The sequence below is a fragment of the Camelina sativa genome, chromosome 15 (assembly GCF_030686135.1).
Source record: "Camelina sativa cultivar CO46 ecotype springtype chromosome 15, ASM3068613v1".
Taxonomy (NCBI): Eukaryota; Viridiplantae; Streptophyta; class Magnoliopsida; order Brassicales; family Brassicaceae; genus Camelina; species Camelina sativa.
The window spans coordinates 11,696,293-11,715,353 of record NC_141894.1 but is presented as its reverse complement, the minus strand read 5'-3'; the positions used below and the strand labels follow the sequence as shown (position 1 = coordinate 11,715,353).

At 37.1% G+C, this 19,061-nt stretch overlaps 2 protein-coding genes, 2 long non-coding RNA genes and 1 pseudogene across 8 annotated transcripts; 1 reads left to right on the top strand and 4 right to left on the bottom strand.

Annotated features, from left to right (window-relative positions):
* Nucleotides 1-25: 25 nt before the first annotated feature.
* On the bottom strand, nucleotides 26-1,975 carry LOC104746558 (glycosyltransferase BC10-like). Of its 2 annotated transcripts, none has more exons than XM_087489527.1 (4): nucleotides 1,704-1,975; nucleotides 1,553-1,604; nucleotides 891-1,468; nucleotides 26-796 (listed from the first exon to the last, which is right to left on the bottom strand). In XM_087489527.1, the coding sequence occupies exons 3-4, from the start codon at nucleotides 1,401-1,403 to the stop codon at nucleotides 158-160; spliced, it is 1,152 nt and encodes a 383-aa protein (XP_087345653.1). In that variant the 5' UTR covers nucleotides 1,404-1,468; nucleotides 1,553-1,604; nucleotides 1,704-1,975; the 3' UTR covers nucleotides 26-157. The 2 variants fall into 2 exon arrangements, with proteins under 2 accessions (XP_087345653.1, XP_019092125.1); XM_019236580.2 differs by having other exon boundaries at nucleotides 891-1,459; nucleotides 1,704-1,965.
* A 163-nt stretch (nucleotides 1,976-2,138) lies between these two features.
* LOC104746557 (uncharacterized) lies at nucleotides 2,139-5,027 on the top strand. Of its 3 annotated transcripts, none has more exons than XM_087489175.1 (10): nucleotides 2,139-2,575; nucleotides 2,682-2,924; nucleotides 3,016-3,177; nucleotides 3,267-3,385; nucleotides 3,594-3,702; nucleotides 3,809-3,964; nucleotides 4,053-4,168; nucleotides 4,262-4,428; nucleotides 4,515-4,645; nucleotides 4,734-5,027. In XM_087489175.1, exons 5-10 carry the CDS (start codon nucleotides 3,598-3,600, stop codon nucleotides 4,839-4,841), a joined length of 783 nt encoding a protein of 260 aa, XP_087345301.1. In that variant the 5' UTR covers nucleotides 2,139-2,575; nucleotides 2,682-2,924; nucleotides 3,016-3,177; nucleotides 3,267-3,385; nucleotides 3,594-3,597; the 3' UTR covers nucleotides 4,842-5,027. The 3 variants fall into 3 exon arrangements, 2 of the variants coding, with proteins under 2 accessions (XP_087345301.1, XP_010466366.2); XM_010468064.3 differs by having other exon boundaries at nucleotides 2,172-2,575; nucleotides 3,267-3,376; XR_015582600.1 differs by having other exon boundaries at nucleotides 2,176-2,575.
* Nucleotides 5,028-5,749: 722 nt separating this feature from the next.
* On the bottom strand, nucleotides 5,750-6,995 carry LOC147926520 (uncharacterized). The gene is made up of 2 exons (XR_015582923.1): nucleotides 6,547-6,995; nucleotides 5,750-6,285 (listed from the first exon to the last, which is right to left on the bottom strand). It is a non-coding gene; the product is annotated as an uncharacterized LOC147926520 (long non-coding RNA).
* A 6,053-nt stretch (nucleotides 6,996-13,048) lies between these two features.
* On the bottom strand, nucleotides 13,049-13,608 carry LOC147926519 (uncharacterized). Its single transcript, XR_015581591.1, has 2 exons — nucleotides 13,481-13,608; nucleotides 13,049-13,343 (listed from the first exon to the last, which is right to left on the bottom strand). It is a non-coding gene; the product is annotated as an uncharacterized LOC147926519 (long non-coding RNA).
* A 1,423-nt stretch (nucleotides 13,609-15,031) lies between these two features.
* LOC147926518 (uncharacterized) lies at nucleotides 15,032-18,771 on the bottom strand (annotated as a pseudogene). The gene has a single exon (XR_015581943.1). The product of XR_015581943.1 is annotated as an uncharacterized LOC147926518 (transcript).
* Nucleotides 18,772-19,061: the final 290 nt, after the last annotated feature.

Below are 19,061 nucleotides of genomic sequence, written 5' to 3'. Positions count from 1 at the left end.
GCAACAGAACAAGAATATATCTCAATCACCTGTAAAGTTAAAGATTTCTTTAGCACTTTAAGTGTCTATATTAGCAATGTGGATAATGATCAGTTTGTGTCCATGCTAAAGCTACACTCAAACTCCAAAACATTTCAGAACAAAAACAAAGAACCCATTAGAACCCAAGAACCTTTGGTGCTAGTTTGAGTAAAGGCTTCAATGCGCTTGGCGCAAATTTTCTTGCAAAGAGATAACACACTTGAGATGGCTGATCATTGTAATAGCAACCATGACCACGTGAAAGCTTCTTGAGGAACCTCTCTGTGATGTCAGCTTTACCAAAAGTAGCTGGATGAGCACCACCTCTTGACCAATCTGTCCAAGTCAATGTCCTATTAGCGAGCATATCCGAGTATCCAATATAGAGCATTGTTGGGAAGTAGTGTTCATCAACATAACAAGGAGGTCTACAAAACTCTTTGAATTTGTTATAGTAAACGATGTCTTCAACAATTTCGACAGCAAGTCCTCGATTAATTTCAAACCACTGAGACCCTTTTCTCCACTGGCTTAGTCGGACTTCTGGTCCCATTGCATAGCTGTATCTACCTCTCCCGTAAGGCCCGTTCTCGTCAACAGAACCCATGAAACTATATCTTGATCTTGAGATATAATTGTAGACTAAGTTGAAGCCACGAACAGGAATGCACGCTTCAGAGAGCAAAACAAACCATTCGTTAGAGATATCGAGCAACGCATTAGCCAAAAGCCTCCTTTCAGCATCACACATACTCATCTCTCCCCAAGCCACAGGCTACACACAAATAAAGAAACTTCTAATGTGAAAGAAACCAAATAAAAGACACAAGAACCAACATTACAAAAGTGAGTTTTATATTGATCTCTACCTGACTTGGGATCTGTCTTCTGTAAAACACAGATGAGCTTGGGAAACCTGATCTGTAATTAGGCAACGCATGAACATAGATTGAGTAAAAGCTCTCATGCCCTTCGAAAAACCTTTCCCAAAGTGGAGCAAACGGCAAAGGTCCTTTGGTGAGAAACATGAATGCTATTTTAGGAACTCTTTTAAACGGATATCTGTATATCCCTGGCTGCATCGATGCACGCCAAAGAAGCTCACTGTCATTCATGAAGTGCCAAACGCTCGATGGAGGTTTGATAAAGCTCTCTAATGTAACTCTCTCATCATACGGAGAGATCAATGTGGATGGAGCAAAAGTTTGAATCTTTAAGTACTTGATCATGTGCATACTAACGACTGAGATTCCAAGAACCAAAACAAAGAATAGCAAGAACACCTGGAGCACCCGCATCGGCAAAAGAGCCCTAGATTGGTTTGTATGCCTCATATTGGGAGGTGGTGAAGCATTATCCTTAATCCCTTCCTCCATTCCCATGATCAGTTTCAGGTTCTTGGGAACTGAGTTTAGCGTAGACAGAGATACAACACTTTCTATGATTACTTAGACAAGAAGAGAAACAGAATTAGTATATTTCCCAAATCTCAATAGCACTTAAACAAATCAGACAAGATTTGAGGATTTACCAAACGCAAGCGAGCAAAAACGTACGAGAAGTTCCAAATTCCAAACTAGTTCCTGTCGTTTTTGAAAGAACAGAGACACCACACCAAGATGATGAATTCAACGTGTTTGATTAAAACAAAGATTGAAACTTTGAAATATGGGAAACTTTACCAGAGAATACAAAAATTAGGATTTGGATCTTCTCAGTCACGCATTTTGTTTCAGCTGTCGGAATCGTTCATGATTCAAATTTAATTTGTCTCTTGTAAAAGCAAAGAAAGCTTAACTCTTGTCTGATGATGATTCGCAGTCGATGGGATGTCTCATGGAAACAGAGGAGAGCTTAAATGTAAGAATCTCAAAGAAGGAAACATAATAAAAGCATTAAACCCTAGTAATTATGGACATTTGTATATCTTCTGTCTCATTCTGTAACTGACGACGGTCTCTCAAAGACGTTTTTATTACAATTCATTCACAAGACAAACGTATTGTATTATGGTTAGTAGTATTAAAACATTTCGGAAACATACGCTTCATGTAAGTTAATACAGTAACGAAACTGCTTAATGAAATGAAACGCTGTCGTTTTATCATTAGGGGTTTAAGCTCTCAGAGGAAGAACAAAACGGTGACGTTTGAGAGCATCTCTTCTCTTATCGCAAATTCTGAAATTAGCACACTCTCTTCTACTTCGAGCTCTCTCGGTTTCAATGTTGGCCACGACGCCTGCTCATGGACTCAGGTACGTGGTGCCCACACGCTCATGGCTTCATAGGTTACGATGCTGCTCTTCCTCTTCGTCTTCTCTCGCACATCTCCCTCCTTCTGAAGAGAAGAACAGCAACGGAAGCAATGAGAGAACGGCGCCGTATTACCCAAAACGAGGGCAGACAGTGGAGCTTGTGTGCGAGAGTTTGGGGTTTAAAGGCAAAGGAATCTGTAAAGTTGATGGAACTGGCTTCGTTGTCATGTGTGACAGAGCTCTTCCCGGCGAACGTTTTATCGGCCGTGTTACTCGCCGTAAAGGCAGCTATGCTGAGGTTTTTTTTAAATAAAAACTTCACCTTTTTTCCTCAAATTGTGATAAAGTTATGATTTTTAAATCTGACTGGTGTACTAATTGACTCTTTTGGTATATAACGTTAGGTGACAAAAATTAAGACGATATCTCCACATAAGGACTTAGTAGAAGCTCCATGTGAGTATGCATCTTACTGTGGTGGTTGTAAGACTCAGAATCTCTCTTATGAAGCTCAGCTTAAAGCTAAAGAAGAGCAGGTTCATGAGCTTATCAGACATGTTGGAAGGTTTTCTGATAACAACCCTAGTCTTGAGATTGTCTTGAAGCCTATTGTACCTTGTGATATCCAATTCAATTATCGTAATAAGGTTTGATTGTGTTTTTGTCAAATGTGGTTATTATGGTTGGTGCTTTGGTTTGAGACTAGGTGTTTATAAAGTTTTTTTACATTTTGAATAGATGGAGTTTTCATTTTGTCCACAAAGATGGCTTCCGATTGATATGTTGCATGAGAGACAAGATGGTCCTAAGAACTTTGCATTGGGTTTACACGCACCTGGATTTTTTGACAAGGTTTTGAATGTTGATAAGTGCTTGTTACAAAGCGAGCCAGGAAACGTGGTATGTTGTTGAAAGCTGTTTTACAACGTCAGTATCTGCGTAGAGCTTTCCTTTCAGAGGTATTATTAATAAACTTTTTTGCTAAATAGGTTCTTGCTGCTGTTCAAGATTGCTGGAGAGATTCTCAATTAAGTCTTTCACCATATGACTGTCGTTCACATGTTGGGTTTCTTAAACATTTGATGCTGAGAACTGGAAGGTATTAAAGGTACTTGAATCAGATTGTCAATAGAAAAAGCAACTTGTTCTTGTAAATATAAGACCAGTACCAGAAAATTGTGTCTTTGTCATGATGAGCTAAAGTTGATGGGAGGTGAAAATGATAGTTGTAATCTGTGCATGATCTTTAGCAGTAGTTGTTACATTGCGTTAGTTTTGCTAATGTTTTGTTTTCTTATGATCAAACTTGACCATAGGAATATGGAGACTGGTTCACAAGAACTTATGGTCAATTTTGTGACATCGTCTTATAAGCCAGAGCTGTTGAAGCCCTTAATTGATAGAATTTCATCAATTCCTCAAGTGGTACGTATTGAAATCGGATTCGCTTCATTCCTACAATCCTTGATGATTCAATGCATTTTTTTCTTGCTTTGCATATTAACAATTCCATACTTCTCTTGAAATACAGGTAAGCATCATGAATAATGTAAATTCTTCGGTTGGTAATACGTCTGTTGGGGAAAAAGAATATACTCTCTACGGGAAAGATACAATCACAGAGACCTTAAGAGGCCTTACATTTCAGATTTCAGCCAACTCTTTCTTTCAGACTAACACTCATCAGGTATGTGAAACAATTAAGCAACATGATTATTTTACACTCCAAACGTTAAATACATACTTGTCGAATTAAAATGGTGTTTACTATGTAGGCGGAAGTTTTATATAAGCTTATTGAGGAATCTGCTGGACTTAAAGGAGATGGCTCAGAAGTCGTGCTGGATCTTTTCTGTGGAACTGGTACCATAGGTCTTACACTCGCTAGAAGGTAGACATATGAGTTGAAAGTACTGTCAATGATTACCTTTTTAAGCAATGTTTTACTGCTGCTGATTGTTCAGTCTGATTACCCTCCTCCTAGGGCGAAACATGTGTATGGTTATGAAGTAGTCCCACAAGCAATAACAGATGCACACAAGAATGCCCAAATAAACGGCATAGAGAATGCAACATTCATCCAAGGGGATCTAAACAAAATAGGAGAAGATTTTGGAAACAATTTCCCTAAGCCTGATATCGTTATTTCTGGTTATAATCTTCTTCACATAGTTGCATTTCATCTAGCTTCTAGTACTTTGCAGTTTACCAATCGTGACAACTGTTTTTTCTTACAGATCCTAATCGACCTGGTATGCACATGAAGTTGATCAAGTTTCTGCTAAAGCTTAAATCTCCACGGATCATATATGTTTCCTGTAATCCTGCAACCTGCGCTAGGGATCTTGATTACCTCTGTCATGGCGTGGTTAGTATCTATTAATCCACTTGAATCTCTACTCTTTAATATTATTTGTGAAAGTGATCAAACAAAACTTGGTGATTTGAAAACGTAGGAGGAGAAGAATATAAAGGGTTGCTACAGATTGATGAGTGTTCTGCCAGTGGATATGTTCCCTCACACTCCGCACATCGAATGTGTCTGCTTGCTAGAGCTTGTTTGAGCTCCCTTGTGACCATGGCTGCTTCGTTTGGTCTCCAAGCAGATGAGAAACAAATCGAAACAGAGTTTTGACTTTCTATCAGAGTTATATCTTTGTAATATTTTTCATCAAGTTATAAAGTAGCATTCAGAGACAAGCATGTAGACCTTTTGAAAGAAGTTAAAATCGCAAGAGTTCCTGATTAAAGATCCTGCTAAAAGAATAATAAAATTTCCTCTTTCAAACTAATACAACACTAGTTGTTAAGTTATACTCCCTCCGAAGTTTGTTGTTTCATAGTATAAGATGTTTCCGAAGTTTGTTGTTTCATAATATAAGATGTTTTCAAATTTCAATGCAACTTTTAGATTAGTTTAATATTTTATATTATGCAGTATTGTTTCTGATTGGTTGAATTTGTTAAAATTAAAAACTTTTTAATATGCGTGCTTTGCTTAAAACATCCTATATTTTGAAACGGAGGGAGTAGTATTCAATTGGAGGATACTTTCTAATTAATAAACTCCAATGATATTTGATAAAAATGGAGTTTTGTTTTCTTAATAAAACTAAAATATAATTTTATTACTACATATATATAGTATCTTACAAGTCTAAGATATTAATCTATCAGGTTTGTAGTTTCATGACTTCTCAACATATATTGAAATCAGATAATTCCATTAGGAATGAACAAAAGGAACACAATCACACTACCTCTATGAACCCCACTCGAAAACATTTGAAAAACTATTTGAAAATCGATTGAATAAAGATAAATTTATACCCCAAAAAAAAAAAAAAAAAGAATTAAGGGCATCTCCATTGGGAGAATATAATTTTGAGACTCTTATAATTTGAAAATATTAAATTGTGTATTTTTTTAGATTAAGAACTTTTAGAAGTTTGATCAATTTATTCTTCTCCAATGGTAAAACTCTTGTTGAGTTCTTATTTTTGAAAAATAACTGTTATGCTTTGAGAAAACAGAGGAAGCTTGTAGAAATAGATAGTTTAGAAGTTGTGTCATTAGACCCGAGTTGCGAGCCAACCTTGTAAGTCTTGCTCGTAGTGTCGATCACCCAATTTTTGGATTGCCAATAGCTGGTTACGAATCTGTCTATCCATAAAGCGAGTGAGGTTGATAGCAGAGCACGGGGTTCACCATGCCGCCCAGAGTTCCGTTCCCGCCATATCGAGTGGACGGAGAGTTGAAAGACATATCTGGTCAGAAAACTTTGTATGCGATCATGCTGAGTTTCTGAGAGGTACTCCAAAATTGTAGGCCATGAAGTGGAGAGCCTTGCCTTGAAGACATCTCTCGCTATTGACGTCCAGATTTCTGCAGAGCATAGGGACAAACAAAAAACAAGTGATCACGAGTCTCTACAGGGCAGCAGCAGAACACACATGTCACCGTTGGTCCAAGCAAGCATGCGGTCTCCAGTAGTAAGACGATTTTGAACTGCAAGCCAAGTACAAAAAATATGACCAATGTTAGAGTTAATACGATGAAAATAGAGTTATGCATACTAAATAGGGAATGATGTGGTCAAAGAAAGCAGATATTCACACCATAGAAATTGACATTATTCATTGATAGCCATACAGGTACATATAAAATCATCACTATAGCCATACAGGTACATATAAAACCAATCATAGAAATTGACATTGTTCATCAACCAAGCAACAAAATTGAGCTGAAACAATTTCGTAAACCTACCACACTCTCTTCCTTCACCAAGATTGGTTCTTGATTACACATACTTTAAACAAGGGCTTGGTACAATTCGCAGGAAAGCTCCCAAATTCAGGTTCAAAACACACTAACTAAAAGTTTCAAGAACTACCCATAACTTCAAAAACCCAAAAGCGTAATCTCACACATAAATCACAATCTGGGTATGTCGAAAAATCAAAACTTGATAGATCAAGCACACACCCAAATTGACCTTACTAAAATTGATCAAGCACACACCCAAATTGATCAAGCACACACCCAGATTGATCAAGAATCAAAAGATATTATTTTTTTTTTTTTTTTCTAACCCAATTGAGATATTTTTTATGTTCGTCTGCTTCGGGATTGATCGGTTCAGAGAAGAAAATCTGTGAAGTACACAAATGAAGCTTTTGTGGTGAAACAGAGATTTTCTTGAAAGAGAGAGAAAGAAAGAAGAAGAAGAAGCAAAATAATCTTTTTATATCAAAAATAAAACCAATCATATCTCTACACGTAACCGACTCTTCCAACAATAGTTAGTGTTAAAACTTACTAAATAAGAGGCAACTCTTATGTTTTTATTAATTTTGATTTATTTTTTATCCAAAAAAAATAAGAGTTCTTGCTAAATCCTCCCAATGGACTTGCTCTAAGTAACCTAAATGGTTTCAACAACAAAAATGATCATAGTGTCAAAACGACAAAAAACTCCAATAAGCTTTCTTCATCAATGTCTTAATCTTGTTTCGTCGAGCTAAGTTGACGAGCATAAGCCGCGACACGCTTTGCCCACTTGACGATCTCTACCTTGAGCTTTTTGGAATCCATACGATTCAACTTCTTCGTCTCTTCCGTTGATGATGTAACATCCCGAAACTCAATAGATGGGCTTTTATCTTGTGTGAATGATGAGAGGCAGCCCATTAACTCCAAATGATGGAAAACAAAAAAAATATGTTAAAACGACAAGGGTTTTGTGGTTGGTGTTGTGGCATATGTATGTATAAGCGTAACCATCTCCCTCTTCATTTAGAAAAGAGTAACACCGAACCTAAGCCGCCCAAAGAGGAAAAAAGAAAACAAGTGAGGGAGAGGGAAGAGAACTCTCGTGAGGCAAAGGCACCGTCATCATAACCGATTCGTCAGTGGTCGGCGTTCACCGAAGTCGGGATACGTTGTTCACCGGAGGACAGAGGAGCTTCTACCATCACTTGTTTATTAGGTAAGGAATCCTAATTTAACTAGGTTGTCTCCTTCTGAAGGTTTGAGTTATGATTTATTGGGTACTTAGAATAAATCTGGGTTTTATTATGAAGAGGAGGAAGAGTAGAACAGTTCAAGCGGAGGTTTTGCAGACTGATTTCCCGTCGAACCAGAAGGATTTGCATAGCGTTTTCAACGTCTACAGATATATCTTTCTGCAAGGAATCCATAGCAACTAACGGTTTGTCAAAAGGAGGTATATTCCATTCTCTATTAGTCTCGCAAGTTGATGAAAAATCACTGGATTTGTTTCAGAAAAATTACTAAGTATTTCAGATAAATCCCAGATTCAAGTTGGGGTTTTTGGAGGAGATTTCCAGTCATAACCGAGCAGTTTAGACAGTATTGACGGTGTTTCATAGCAGAAGAGGTGTCAGGAAAGCCGCCTGAATCGACAAAGTGGCCGGAAAAGGTAAACCCTAAATACCACGACAATTGCTTGTTGCACAAGAAATCACTGTGTCTGTTGAAAACAGAATACCTAATCTTGATTTTGAATGTGTTTCTTCTGCTGCAAGTTTTGGAGTGCAGTCACCGTTTCTAGTCGCAATTGCAGTTTGCTAGTCGCAGTTCTCAATCACACTAAAGCAAAGGTGAGAGCGGGATTTGCAGAAATACATTGGTTAACTTCTAAACATATTTTTCTTGAATTGCTTGTATAGGCTTAAAAACTATGTAATTGGATATGTCTGTTGTGTGATATTTTGTGCTATTATGATGATTAGATTTATGATAATAATGTATAATGATGTAGTATGAGATGATGCATGATAAGATGAGTTGGTTTAATATGATGGTTAATGTATGATGATATGAGATGAGATTATATGTTGGGAGCGCGAACATGGGATTTGTTTCGTGACTCGTGAAAGGCGTGACTCGTGAAGGGCGAACATGAGATTTGCTTCGTGCCTGGTAATTGTACAAATCTGGGATTGGTTTTGTACATGGTGATTGAACGAACTTGAGATTTGTTTCCTGCCATGCTAAGCCGATGGGATTTCGGTTTAGCGATATTGATAATCGTGTATATGATTGAATATGATGATATGAGAAAAGTGGTTTAAATATTATAATGATCCTAGGTTGAATAGATGTAAAACTGTTATGCTTGGTTGATGTATATCAAGAATGTGGAGTCTGATTCTATACTATGCAATGATTGATGAATGTGAGTAGATTGTTGTCATTGCATTTCAGTGGGCAGTGTTGACCCTCTCACTGAGTAATTAATTACTCACCCCTATTTATTATTTATTTTTCTCAAGTTAGTTGTGTTTGTTATTGAAATTTTAAAGATTGCGGTTTTGAGCCAAACCAAGAAGTCAACACGTTGACCAGACTGTGTGGCGAGTATGGGTGTTATAGATGACTCCATGAACGAGAATGACAAACATCGATAATAATGACTCGACTTGTGGCTTCCATTGTTTCTTCACAGACATGTCAAAAGATCTCCCAAGTGAAAATGAAGATTTATTGTATTTTTGTGTTGTGAAGGGACTTTTTTAATAGAGACAGGCGCAGACAAAAGGAAAGAGAGTCTTACAAGTTATTAGACATCACATATAATAGATGGTGTGAGGTAAAAGACGTGTAATCGAAGCATGTTGATTTTGTTGACGTGTAATAGAGTATAACTTAGGATCATAATCCTAAAAGGAAAGAGACTCCTTTGCTACTCTATCAGCCGCACTATTACAAACTCTTGGAGAGAACATAATTTTAGCCTCTAAAAATCTTGGAAGCAATTATTTGATCTCTTGAAGTATGGGAGCATACGCTGGACAGCTTCCATCATTGTTCAACATGTTGACCTCCATCCGGACCACTGCCTCAAGAGGAAAATACTTGCGGTTGAACTCCTCCACAAAATAAACCAAGTCAAGTTCCTCTTCACACTCCTGGCAGCCACTGACCTCCACCAAACATGGGCGGCATCTACCAAGTGATGAACCTCTATGTCTGCCCGATACTCCTCAGGACACCTGAGAGACTAGAAGTTGCGTTCCAGCCTCGTCCTCCACGTATCAACCACTATAGGTTCGATACTGCCTGAAAACTGAGTCGTACCGATCCTACCTATCTCCTGCAGCATACCGACATACTAGGAATGAGATCCTGCTCCAGCAATGCTCGGCTACTGCACCTCCGCAACATCTGGCGGCACTACTGGAGCCTGCACTGAGACAGCTCCGCCAACTGCTCCGGCAACTGCGTCAACAAGTCAGCAATGCGATCCGGGGCTCCACCCTCGACCAAGGGCTCCACCCGCTGCGATCACCACACATGGAATCCATGCCCCACTGGCCAATCCGGCACCGACACCGCCCCCACTGGCTCCTACGGCTCCATCTATACCAATAACGACACCTACTAAACGCTCCTGAAACGCATGCGACTCGCCAACGCCCTTTTCTGTCACACTCTGGTCTACAGTCTCACTAGCAGTTGGGCCTCTTCCCCTACCATGACCACGACCACAACCGAGCCCACGACCAGCAAGAACTCCACCTCTTACCATTATCACTACCAAAGATAGAAGGCTAAGCTCATAATTAAAACCGCATACATAAACACACAACTTACCATGGAATCTCATTGAAGGCTTGAAGAGGATGTTATAGGACCCAATGCCACACACAATTGACTAATTCACATAATCAACTCAACCATGCAATCCCAGACATCAACATCACAAGCTAAGACGAACCATAGACCTAGAACCGTAAGGGTTCTGATACCAAAATAAAACAACCCATCCTTTTTTTTTTTTTTTTTTTTTTTGACATTTAGCTAATGATCCCATACTCACTAACATCCTAACAACAAGAAACAACAACAGATAACATAAGCAATAACAATAATACTATGAATAACTCCAATAAAGAATAACCAAATCTTAAAGTCTCTCAATTTCAAATCCAACAATGTCAAGAGGCAAATAACCAGTGTCCTAACAATGTTCTACAACCAACCTCTAGCAACCGAACAAATTGCCTTCACCTGCACCATAATCACACATTGTCTTTATCTGCACCACAAAAGAGAGGTGTAACAATTACCTGAAATACTAAGTGAGGCGATCCTCCCATCTACTGGGCTATACAAACAAGCAAATAGATAAACACAAACAATACACAAAAACAAGCACACAAAACAACTCTACCATAGGCTTCGACACACCCAAACGCTTAGATAAGCCATGGTCACGCACTCACCTCTAAAACCAACAGATCTAACAAAAAACAGCGAGATCCAAGCCTTCCAACGACCACTACTCGACACCAATGCTCAGACCTTCTTCTCCACATTCCAACAACAAAAAAACTCGACTTAGAAATCCTCAGAAACCTCTCAAAAACGTTTTAGAACTTTTCTCTTCTTTCTCTTCTTTCTCTTCTTCCAGGAACAACACTAAAGAAAACTAAGTGGCGTCGAGTTTTCCCTTTATATACTCGAGTCCTAGGTTTCCATCAACCAAACTGCGTCAAATCGGAGAAAATATAAATAATCCAAATACCAACCACCCGATTACGTCGATCGATGCACAAACCATATTTCTGGTTCGCGGGTGTTACAGATACGTTCATCATAGACATTGTTTTATTATTAAAAGTGTTTTATTATTATATGTTGCAGGGTTTTCAATACATCTCAAAAATTATATATACATTATGTGTAATCTTTATGTTGGCATTCACGTGGGTAGGAAGACCTACGTTCATTATGTCATTTCTACAAAAGAACAATAAAAAGCCATGGACTCGATGATTCAAAATCTCTTTATTTGGTGAGGGTGCTTTCATGACTTTTTCAATGAAAAAAGTATAGAAAATCTTTTTTTTGTCAATCATTGGGCCACAACTGGCCGGTCCATTAGCCAAATTCCTACATTCATAGGAGCCGAGACTCGATCCCCGGTGTGATGGTGCCTTCTACAAATGGACTTACCTCCTGCCACTGCACTAAGGTCACTTCACCAATATAGAAAATCTGCACTAAGCATAGAAAATCTTAAACCAATCAATACAATAAAAAGTTAAAAACTGAATGTGTTTCTCTTCAGTGTTGACACCTCAGCTTTTTAGTTGAAGGAGGAGTTGACACATCAGTTAAAAGAGTTAGCCAATCAAATTATAAGGATTATTAAAACTCAATACTTTTGTCCAATAATAATCATTCTCCATTCCATACAATTTTCTCTTTCTTTATGGGCCCAGCCCAATTACAATGGTGTCCACGAAAAACATTAAAAGAACCCAAATTAACATGTGTATGGCAATTGACAAGAGAGGAAGGTGACAAGCAACACACACTCAACACCAGAGGAGAAAAAGGACATCAAAATCCTAATCGGATGTGTCATTCAAAGAAAAGAACAATAGTCTCACACCATGCTTGAAGCAAGTGAAGGCTATGTACGAGTCTCTCATACTTGATGCTATGTTTTGGATTTGGCTACAAATTTGAACCTTAATATTCCTCTCTTTTTCTGTGTAGAAAATTCCAGTCTTTCCTTAGTTCTAAAACCCAAAAGAAGAAGATGAAGAATTCCATCAAGCCCCCAAAAAATCCTGCGAAGATCCAATAGAGCACTGTAGTCCACCAACGAAGTGTGTGTTCAAACTTATTAGACGAGATCTCATCCTTCTCGCCATGGCGAAATATCCCAACCGTTGTTGTTATGAAACCTAGTGTGGTGGGATCATGGCGGGATCAAATCAGGGATCAAGTGTGTCAGTCGTGGAAAAGACTATGTTTAAGATAAAATTAAAGTCTTTTGATGATTAAGCTAGAGGAGGTGAGAAGTTTTACATAGATTAGGGTTAGTTATACTATTTATACAATTTAGTATTTAAATCTATCCGATTTAAATGTAAATATTTATAAGTCATCATGAATTTGAGATTTTTCTATATTTATTTTATTAATGTATTTTTCTATCTTATCATTGTATAAACCATAGTTTTTACAGTTAATCAAATTTTTAAAAAATTATATTTTCAATAATTCAACATATATAAAAAATCTAAAAATAGTTATAAAAAGTATCCTGCGACATAGCGCGGGTCTAACCTAGTAAGTATATAAAAGAGCAAGTCAATACTACAAACTCAAACGTCACCTGCAATATAACTCCTATACATGTATAGATTCTGTAAACCGTATAAATCCTTGTATGTGTAATAAAACTAAGTTGTAGGTTTATCATTTTGTAATAGCATGTGCCCATAAAAAGAAGAGAAAGAAGGTTTATCATTTTGCATTACATAACTGTATATAGTGAATTAAAATTAAAACTTACAATTTGATTTATGAGTAAATGTATGAAATTATATGGTACGTGTAAATATTTGTAAAAATATTTAGTTCTTTTTTGCATAAGGATTACAATGATTTATGTTGACATTTTCCCTACAAAGTTTTAAGGTTCTATTGAACAAGATGTCGGCAGCAGTAGCCTTTTACATCCTTTGCGAAAAAGCATGGATCTTTCAAAGGTGGTTTCGTAAGGTCTTTGAAGAAATTACCTATATATAAGAAAATCATTTGAAAAATTATTCAATTGTTATAATAGAGGTGGCGATGATGATAAACAATGAACAATAAACCACACATATATATATATATATATATATATATATATATATATATATATATAACATACATTCATGAAGGCTAGCCATGGAAACAAGGACGACACAAAAGATAGCAAATTTGAAAAATGACATTTTGATTCTTTTGACAAGAGATATGTTCTGTTGTTTTAAATTAAAAAGCTTACATATAAACACACATATTTATACTATATACATATATACATATATACATATATACATATATATATATATATATATATAAAAATTCTAAAAGTGGTAAATTGTTTTTGACGGTAATCCGAAAAAAACTTGTAGTTAGATTTGTTTGGTTAATCTTATTTTCTTTATGTCCTCAAATCTCTATGGTTTATATTTTATTTTATATTAACTTTTTTTTTTTTTTATCTTTTCTTCGATTTAGAATAACCTAAAAAAATAAAATAAACAACATCCACATGTTGATTAGCGATATATTAGCTACAATGTTACTAAAATTCTCTAAAATTGATTAGCAGTAGTTTAGCTACAAATGTTCTTTAATATTCCCTCCGTTTCAAAATATATGATGTTTTAAGCAAAACACGCAGATTAAGACGTTTTTATTTTGAACAAGTTCAACCAATCATAAACAATACTGCATAATATAAAATTCTAAACTAATTTAAAAGTTGCAATTAAATTTGAAAACATCCTATATTATGAAACAAAAAAACTTCTTCAAAACATCTTATATTTTGAAACAGAGGGAGTATATGGTTAAAAAGAATTCGATCTATAGTCAATTCCTACTACGCAGGGAAACCATTTCACTAAAGACAATCCTCCAATTTAATGATAAGTTATTTGAGATTTATAATGTATCTAATTAATGATGACTCAAACTTAAATTGTGGTTTATTCGTAATTATTGTCTTAAATTTTATTTTTTTAAAGTGGGTTTAACTTTTCGGAAAGTTTTTAACTTATGGGTTTTTGCCAATATAGCACATTGTTTGAAGAAGATTAAATTTAATACCAAAATATATGATTTCATTCAGCATAAATTAAAGAAACTAAAATAACTGTTTACCAAAAGCAAACCAAACCGACTAATATAGGTTAGAGTATCCAATATCCATTACAATATGTAGTAGTCTAGAATTGGCAATGATTCTTTTTTTTTTCTTAGATTTTTAAAAAAAATTTGGAACCATGTTTGAGCACTTTCCAACATATAGTAGCATTCAGAGACAAGCATGTAGACCTTTTGAAAGAAGTTAAAATCCCACCTAAGGCAAGAGTTCCTGATTAAAGATCCTGCTAAAAGAATAATAAAATTTCCTCTTTCAAACTAATACAACACTAGTTGTTAAGTTATACTCCCTCCGAAGTTTGTTGTTTCATAATATAAGATGTTTCCGAAGTTTGTTATTTCATAATATAAGATGTTTTCAAATTTCAATGCAACTTTTAGATTAGTTTAATATTTTATATTATGCAGTATTGTTTCTGATTGGTTGAATTTGTTAAAATTAAAAACTTTTTAATATGCGTGCTTTGCTTAAAACATCCTATATTTTGAAACGGAGGGAGTAGTATTCAATTGGAGGATACTTTCTAATTAATAAACTCCAATGATATTTGATAAAAATGGAGTTTTGTTTTCTTAATAAAACTAAAATATAATTTTATTACTACATATATAGAACAGAGAGAGTAGTTAACAACCAGTATCTTACAAGTCTAAGATATTAATCTATCCTTTTTGTAGTTTCTTGACTTCTCAACATATATTCAAATCAGATAATTCCATTAGGAATGAACAAAAGGAACACAATCACACTACCTCTATGAACCCCACTCGAAAACATTTGAAAAACTATTTGAAAATCGATTGAATAAAGATAAATTTGTACCCCAAAAAAAAAGAGAATTAAGTAACCTAAATGGTTTCAACAACAAAAATGATCATAGTGTCAAAACGACAAAAAACTCCTATAAGCTTTCTTCATCAATGTCTTAATCTTGTTTCCTCGAGCTAAGTTGACGAGCATAAGCCGCGACACGCTTTGCCCACTTGACGATCTCTACCTTGAGCTTTTTGGAATCCATACGATTCAACGACAATGGTTTCTTCGTCTCTTCCGTTTATGACTCCATGAACGAGAACGACGAACATCGATAATAATGACTCGACTTGTGGCTTCCATTGTTCTTACCCTCTAAAGCCTGTTTCTTCACAGACATGTCAAAAGATCTCCCGAGTGAAAATGAAGATTTTTTGTATATTTGTGTTGCGAAGGGACTTTTTTAATAGAGACAGGCGCATACAAAAGGAAAGAGAGTCTTACAAGTTATTAGACATATCACATATAATAGATGGTGTAAGGTAAAAGACGTGTAATCGAAGCATGTTGATTTTGTTGACGTGTAATAGAGTATAACTTAGGATCATCATCCTAAAAGGAAAGAGACTCCTTTGCTACTCTATCAGCCGCACTATTACAGATTCTTGGAGAGAACATAATTTTAGCCTCTAAAAATCTTGGAAGCAATTCTTTGATCTCTTGAAGTGTGGGAGCATACGCTGGACAGCTTCCATCATTGTTCAACATGTTGACCTCCATCCGGTCCACTGCCTCAAGAAGAAAATACTTGCGGTTGAGCTCCTCCACAAAATAAACCAAGTCAAGTTCCTCTTCACACTCCTGGTAGCCACTGACCTCCACGAAACATGGGCGTCATCTGCCAAGTGATGAACCTCTATGTCCGCCCGAATACTCCTCAGGACACTTGAGAGACTAGAAGTTGCGTTCCAGCCTCTTCCTCCACGTATCAACCACTATAGGTTCGATACTGCCTGAAAATCGAGTCGTACCGATCCTACCTATCTCCTGCAGCATACCGACATACTAGGAATGAGATCCTGCTCCAACAATGCTCGGCTACTGCACCTCCGCCACATCTGGCAGCACTACTGGAGCCTGCACTGAGACAGCTCCGCCAACCGCTCCGGCAACTGCGTCAACAAGTCAGCAATGCGATCCGGGGCTCCACCCTCGACTAAGGGCTCCACCCGCTGTGACCACCACACATTGAAACCCAGCCCCACTGGCCAATTCGGTACCAACACTGTAGTGACCCTCACCAAGGGGTAAATTTTCAACGCCAAATTGAAGTCCAAAAGGCCGAGAAAAGAAGCCAGCAAGAAAAGCTGAAAGTTTGATGAAGGAAAGTCCGAGAAAAGTTACACGGACCAAGAATTGGCCGAGGCGTACCGCCCGTGTCGCCCGAGACGCATCGACCGAGAGTGCCGATGGAAAGTGTCGAGGAAGTTGTCGAGAGCCCGAGAAATTGTCGAGAGCTCGAGGATGTTGTCGAGAGCTCGAGGAAGTTGTCGAGAGCTCGAGGAAGTTGTTGAGTTGCCGAGAAAGTTGTCGAGAGCTCGAGGAAGTTGCCGAGGACTCGAGAAAACTGTCGAGAGCCCGAGAAAGTTGCCGAGGATCGACGACGGTTGACCGAGGACGCTAGAAGACTTCACACCACCAAAAATCGTCTAAGTCTAAGAGATTAAGTGGGATGATTATTTTAATCATGAAGAAGAAGTGGGAGTTAGTGGGATTAATATTTTAATCAAGAGAAGTTAGTGGGAGTTGGTGGAAGAATTAAATAATTCAAAGAGGATTAGTGGAGCTTAGGTGGAGGATTAAAGAAATCGAAAGAGCTAAGTGGAATTCAAGGTGGCTGATCAGTTTTCTTCCAAGTGTTAAGTGGTGCACTAATAGACACTAACGACGAGCGTGCATGCGACATGCATTGGTCGACTTCGCCGCTCAAATACTCTATAAATAACTCTTCATCCTTCTCATTTTTGCAAAAATCACAAAGGGTTAAGTTGAGAAAAACTTGAGAGAGAAAGTGAGCGAAAGAGAAGAGAAAGGAGAGTGGGTTGCGAAGAAAGAAGAAGGTGTTGCCGCGAAGAGAAAGAAGAGAAGGTGCAAACTAAGACTATTGACCATCGACCATAAGTTAGATCGGTAAGGAAATCTGTCACACTCTGGTCTACAGTCTCACTAGCAGTTGGGCCTCTTCCCCTACCATGACCACGACCACAACCGCGCCCACGACCAGCAACAGCTCCACCTCTAACCATTATCACTACCAAAGATAGATAGCTAAGCTCATAATTAAAACCGCATACATAAACACACAACTTACCATGGAATCTCATTGAAGGCTTGAAGAGGATGTTATAGGACCCCATGCCACACAAAATTGACTAATTCACATAATCAACTCAAGCATGCAATCCCAGACATCAACATCACAAGCTAAGACGAACCATAGACCTAGAACCGTAAGGGTTCTGATACCAAAATGAAACAACCCTTCCTTTTTTTTTTTTCATTTTTTTTTTTCATTTTTTGACATTTAGCTAATGATCCTATACTCACTAACATCCTAACAACAAGAAACAACAACAGATAACATATGCAATAGCAAAAATACTATAAATAACTCCAATAAAGAATAACCAAATCTTAAAGTCTCTCAATTTCAAATCCAACAATGTCAAGAGGAAAAAATAACCATTGTCCTAACAATGTTCTACAACTAACCTCTAGCAACCTAACAAATTGCCTTCACCTGCACCACAATCACACATTGTCTTTATCTGCACCACAAAAGAGAGGTGTAACAATTATCTGAAATACTTAGTGAGGCGATCCTCCCATCTACTGGGTTATACAAACAAGCAAATAGATAAACACAAACAATACACAAAAACAAGCAAACAAAACAACTCTACCATAGGCGTCGACACACCCAAACGCTTAGATAAGCCATGGTCACGCACTCACCTCTAAAACCAACAGATCTAACAAAAAACAGAGAGATCCAAGCCTTCCAACGACCACTACACGACACCCATGCTCAAACCTTCTTCTCCATATTCCAAAAGCAAAAAAAAAACTGACTTAGAAATCCTCAGAAACCTCTCAAAAACGTTTTAGAACTTTTCTCTTCTATCTCTTCTTCTAGGAACAAGACTAAAGAAAACTAAGTGGCGTCCAGTTTTCCCTTTAAATACTCGAGTCCTAGGTTTCCATCAACCAAACTGCGTCAAATCGGAGAAAATAATCCGAATACCAACAACCCGATTACGTCGATCGATGCACAAACCATATTTGTGGTTCACGGGTGTTACAGATACGTTCATCATAGACATTGTTTTACTATTAAAAGTTTTTTCATTATTATATGTTGCAGGGTTTTCAATACATCTAAAAAATTATATATACATTATGTGTAATCTTTATGTTGGCATTCACGTGGGTAGGAAGACCTACGTTCATTATGTCGTTTCTACAAAAGAACAATAAAAAGCCATGGACTCGATGATTCAAAATCTCTTTATTTGGTGAGGGTGCTTTCATGACTTTTTCAATGAAAAAAGTATAGAAAATCTTAAACCAATCAATATAATAAAAACTGAATGTGTTTCTCTTCAATGTTGACACCTCAGCTTTTTAGTTGAAGGAGGAGTTGACACATCAGTTAAAAGAGTTAGCCAATCAAATTATAAGGATTATTACAACTCAATACTTTTGTCCAATAATAATCATTCTCCATTCCACACAATTTTCTCTTTCTTTATGGGCCCAGCCC

Coding starts and splice junctions, on each gene's coding strand:
- LOC104746558 (XM_087489527.1), bottom strand. CDS start 1,403: ATGGGAATGGAGGAAGGGATTAAGGATAATGCTTCACCACCTCCCAAT. Junction 797..890: donor GAAGACAGATCCCAAGTCAG/GTAGAGATCAAT, acceptor ATTTGTGTGTAG/CCTGTGGCTTGGGGAGAGAT.
- LOC104746557 (XM_010468064.3), top strand. CDS start 2,246: ATGTTGGCCACGACGCCTGCTCATGGACTCAGGTACGTGGTGCCCACA. Junction 3,703..3,808: donor TTTCATCAATTCCTCAAGTG/GTACGTATTGAA, acceptor CTTGAAATACAG/GTAAGCATCATGAATAATGT. Junction 4,169..4,261: donor GGTCTTACACTCGCTAGAAG/GTAGACATATGA, acceptor CCCTCCTCCTAG/GGCGAAACATGTGTATGGTT.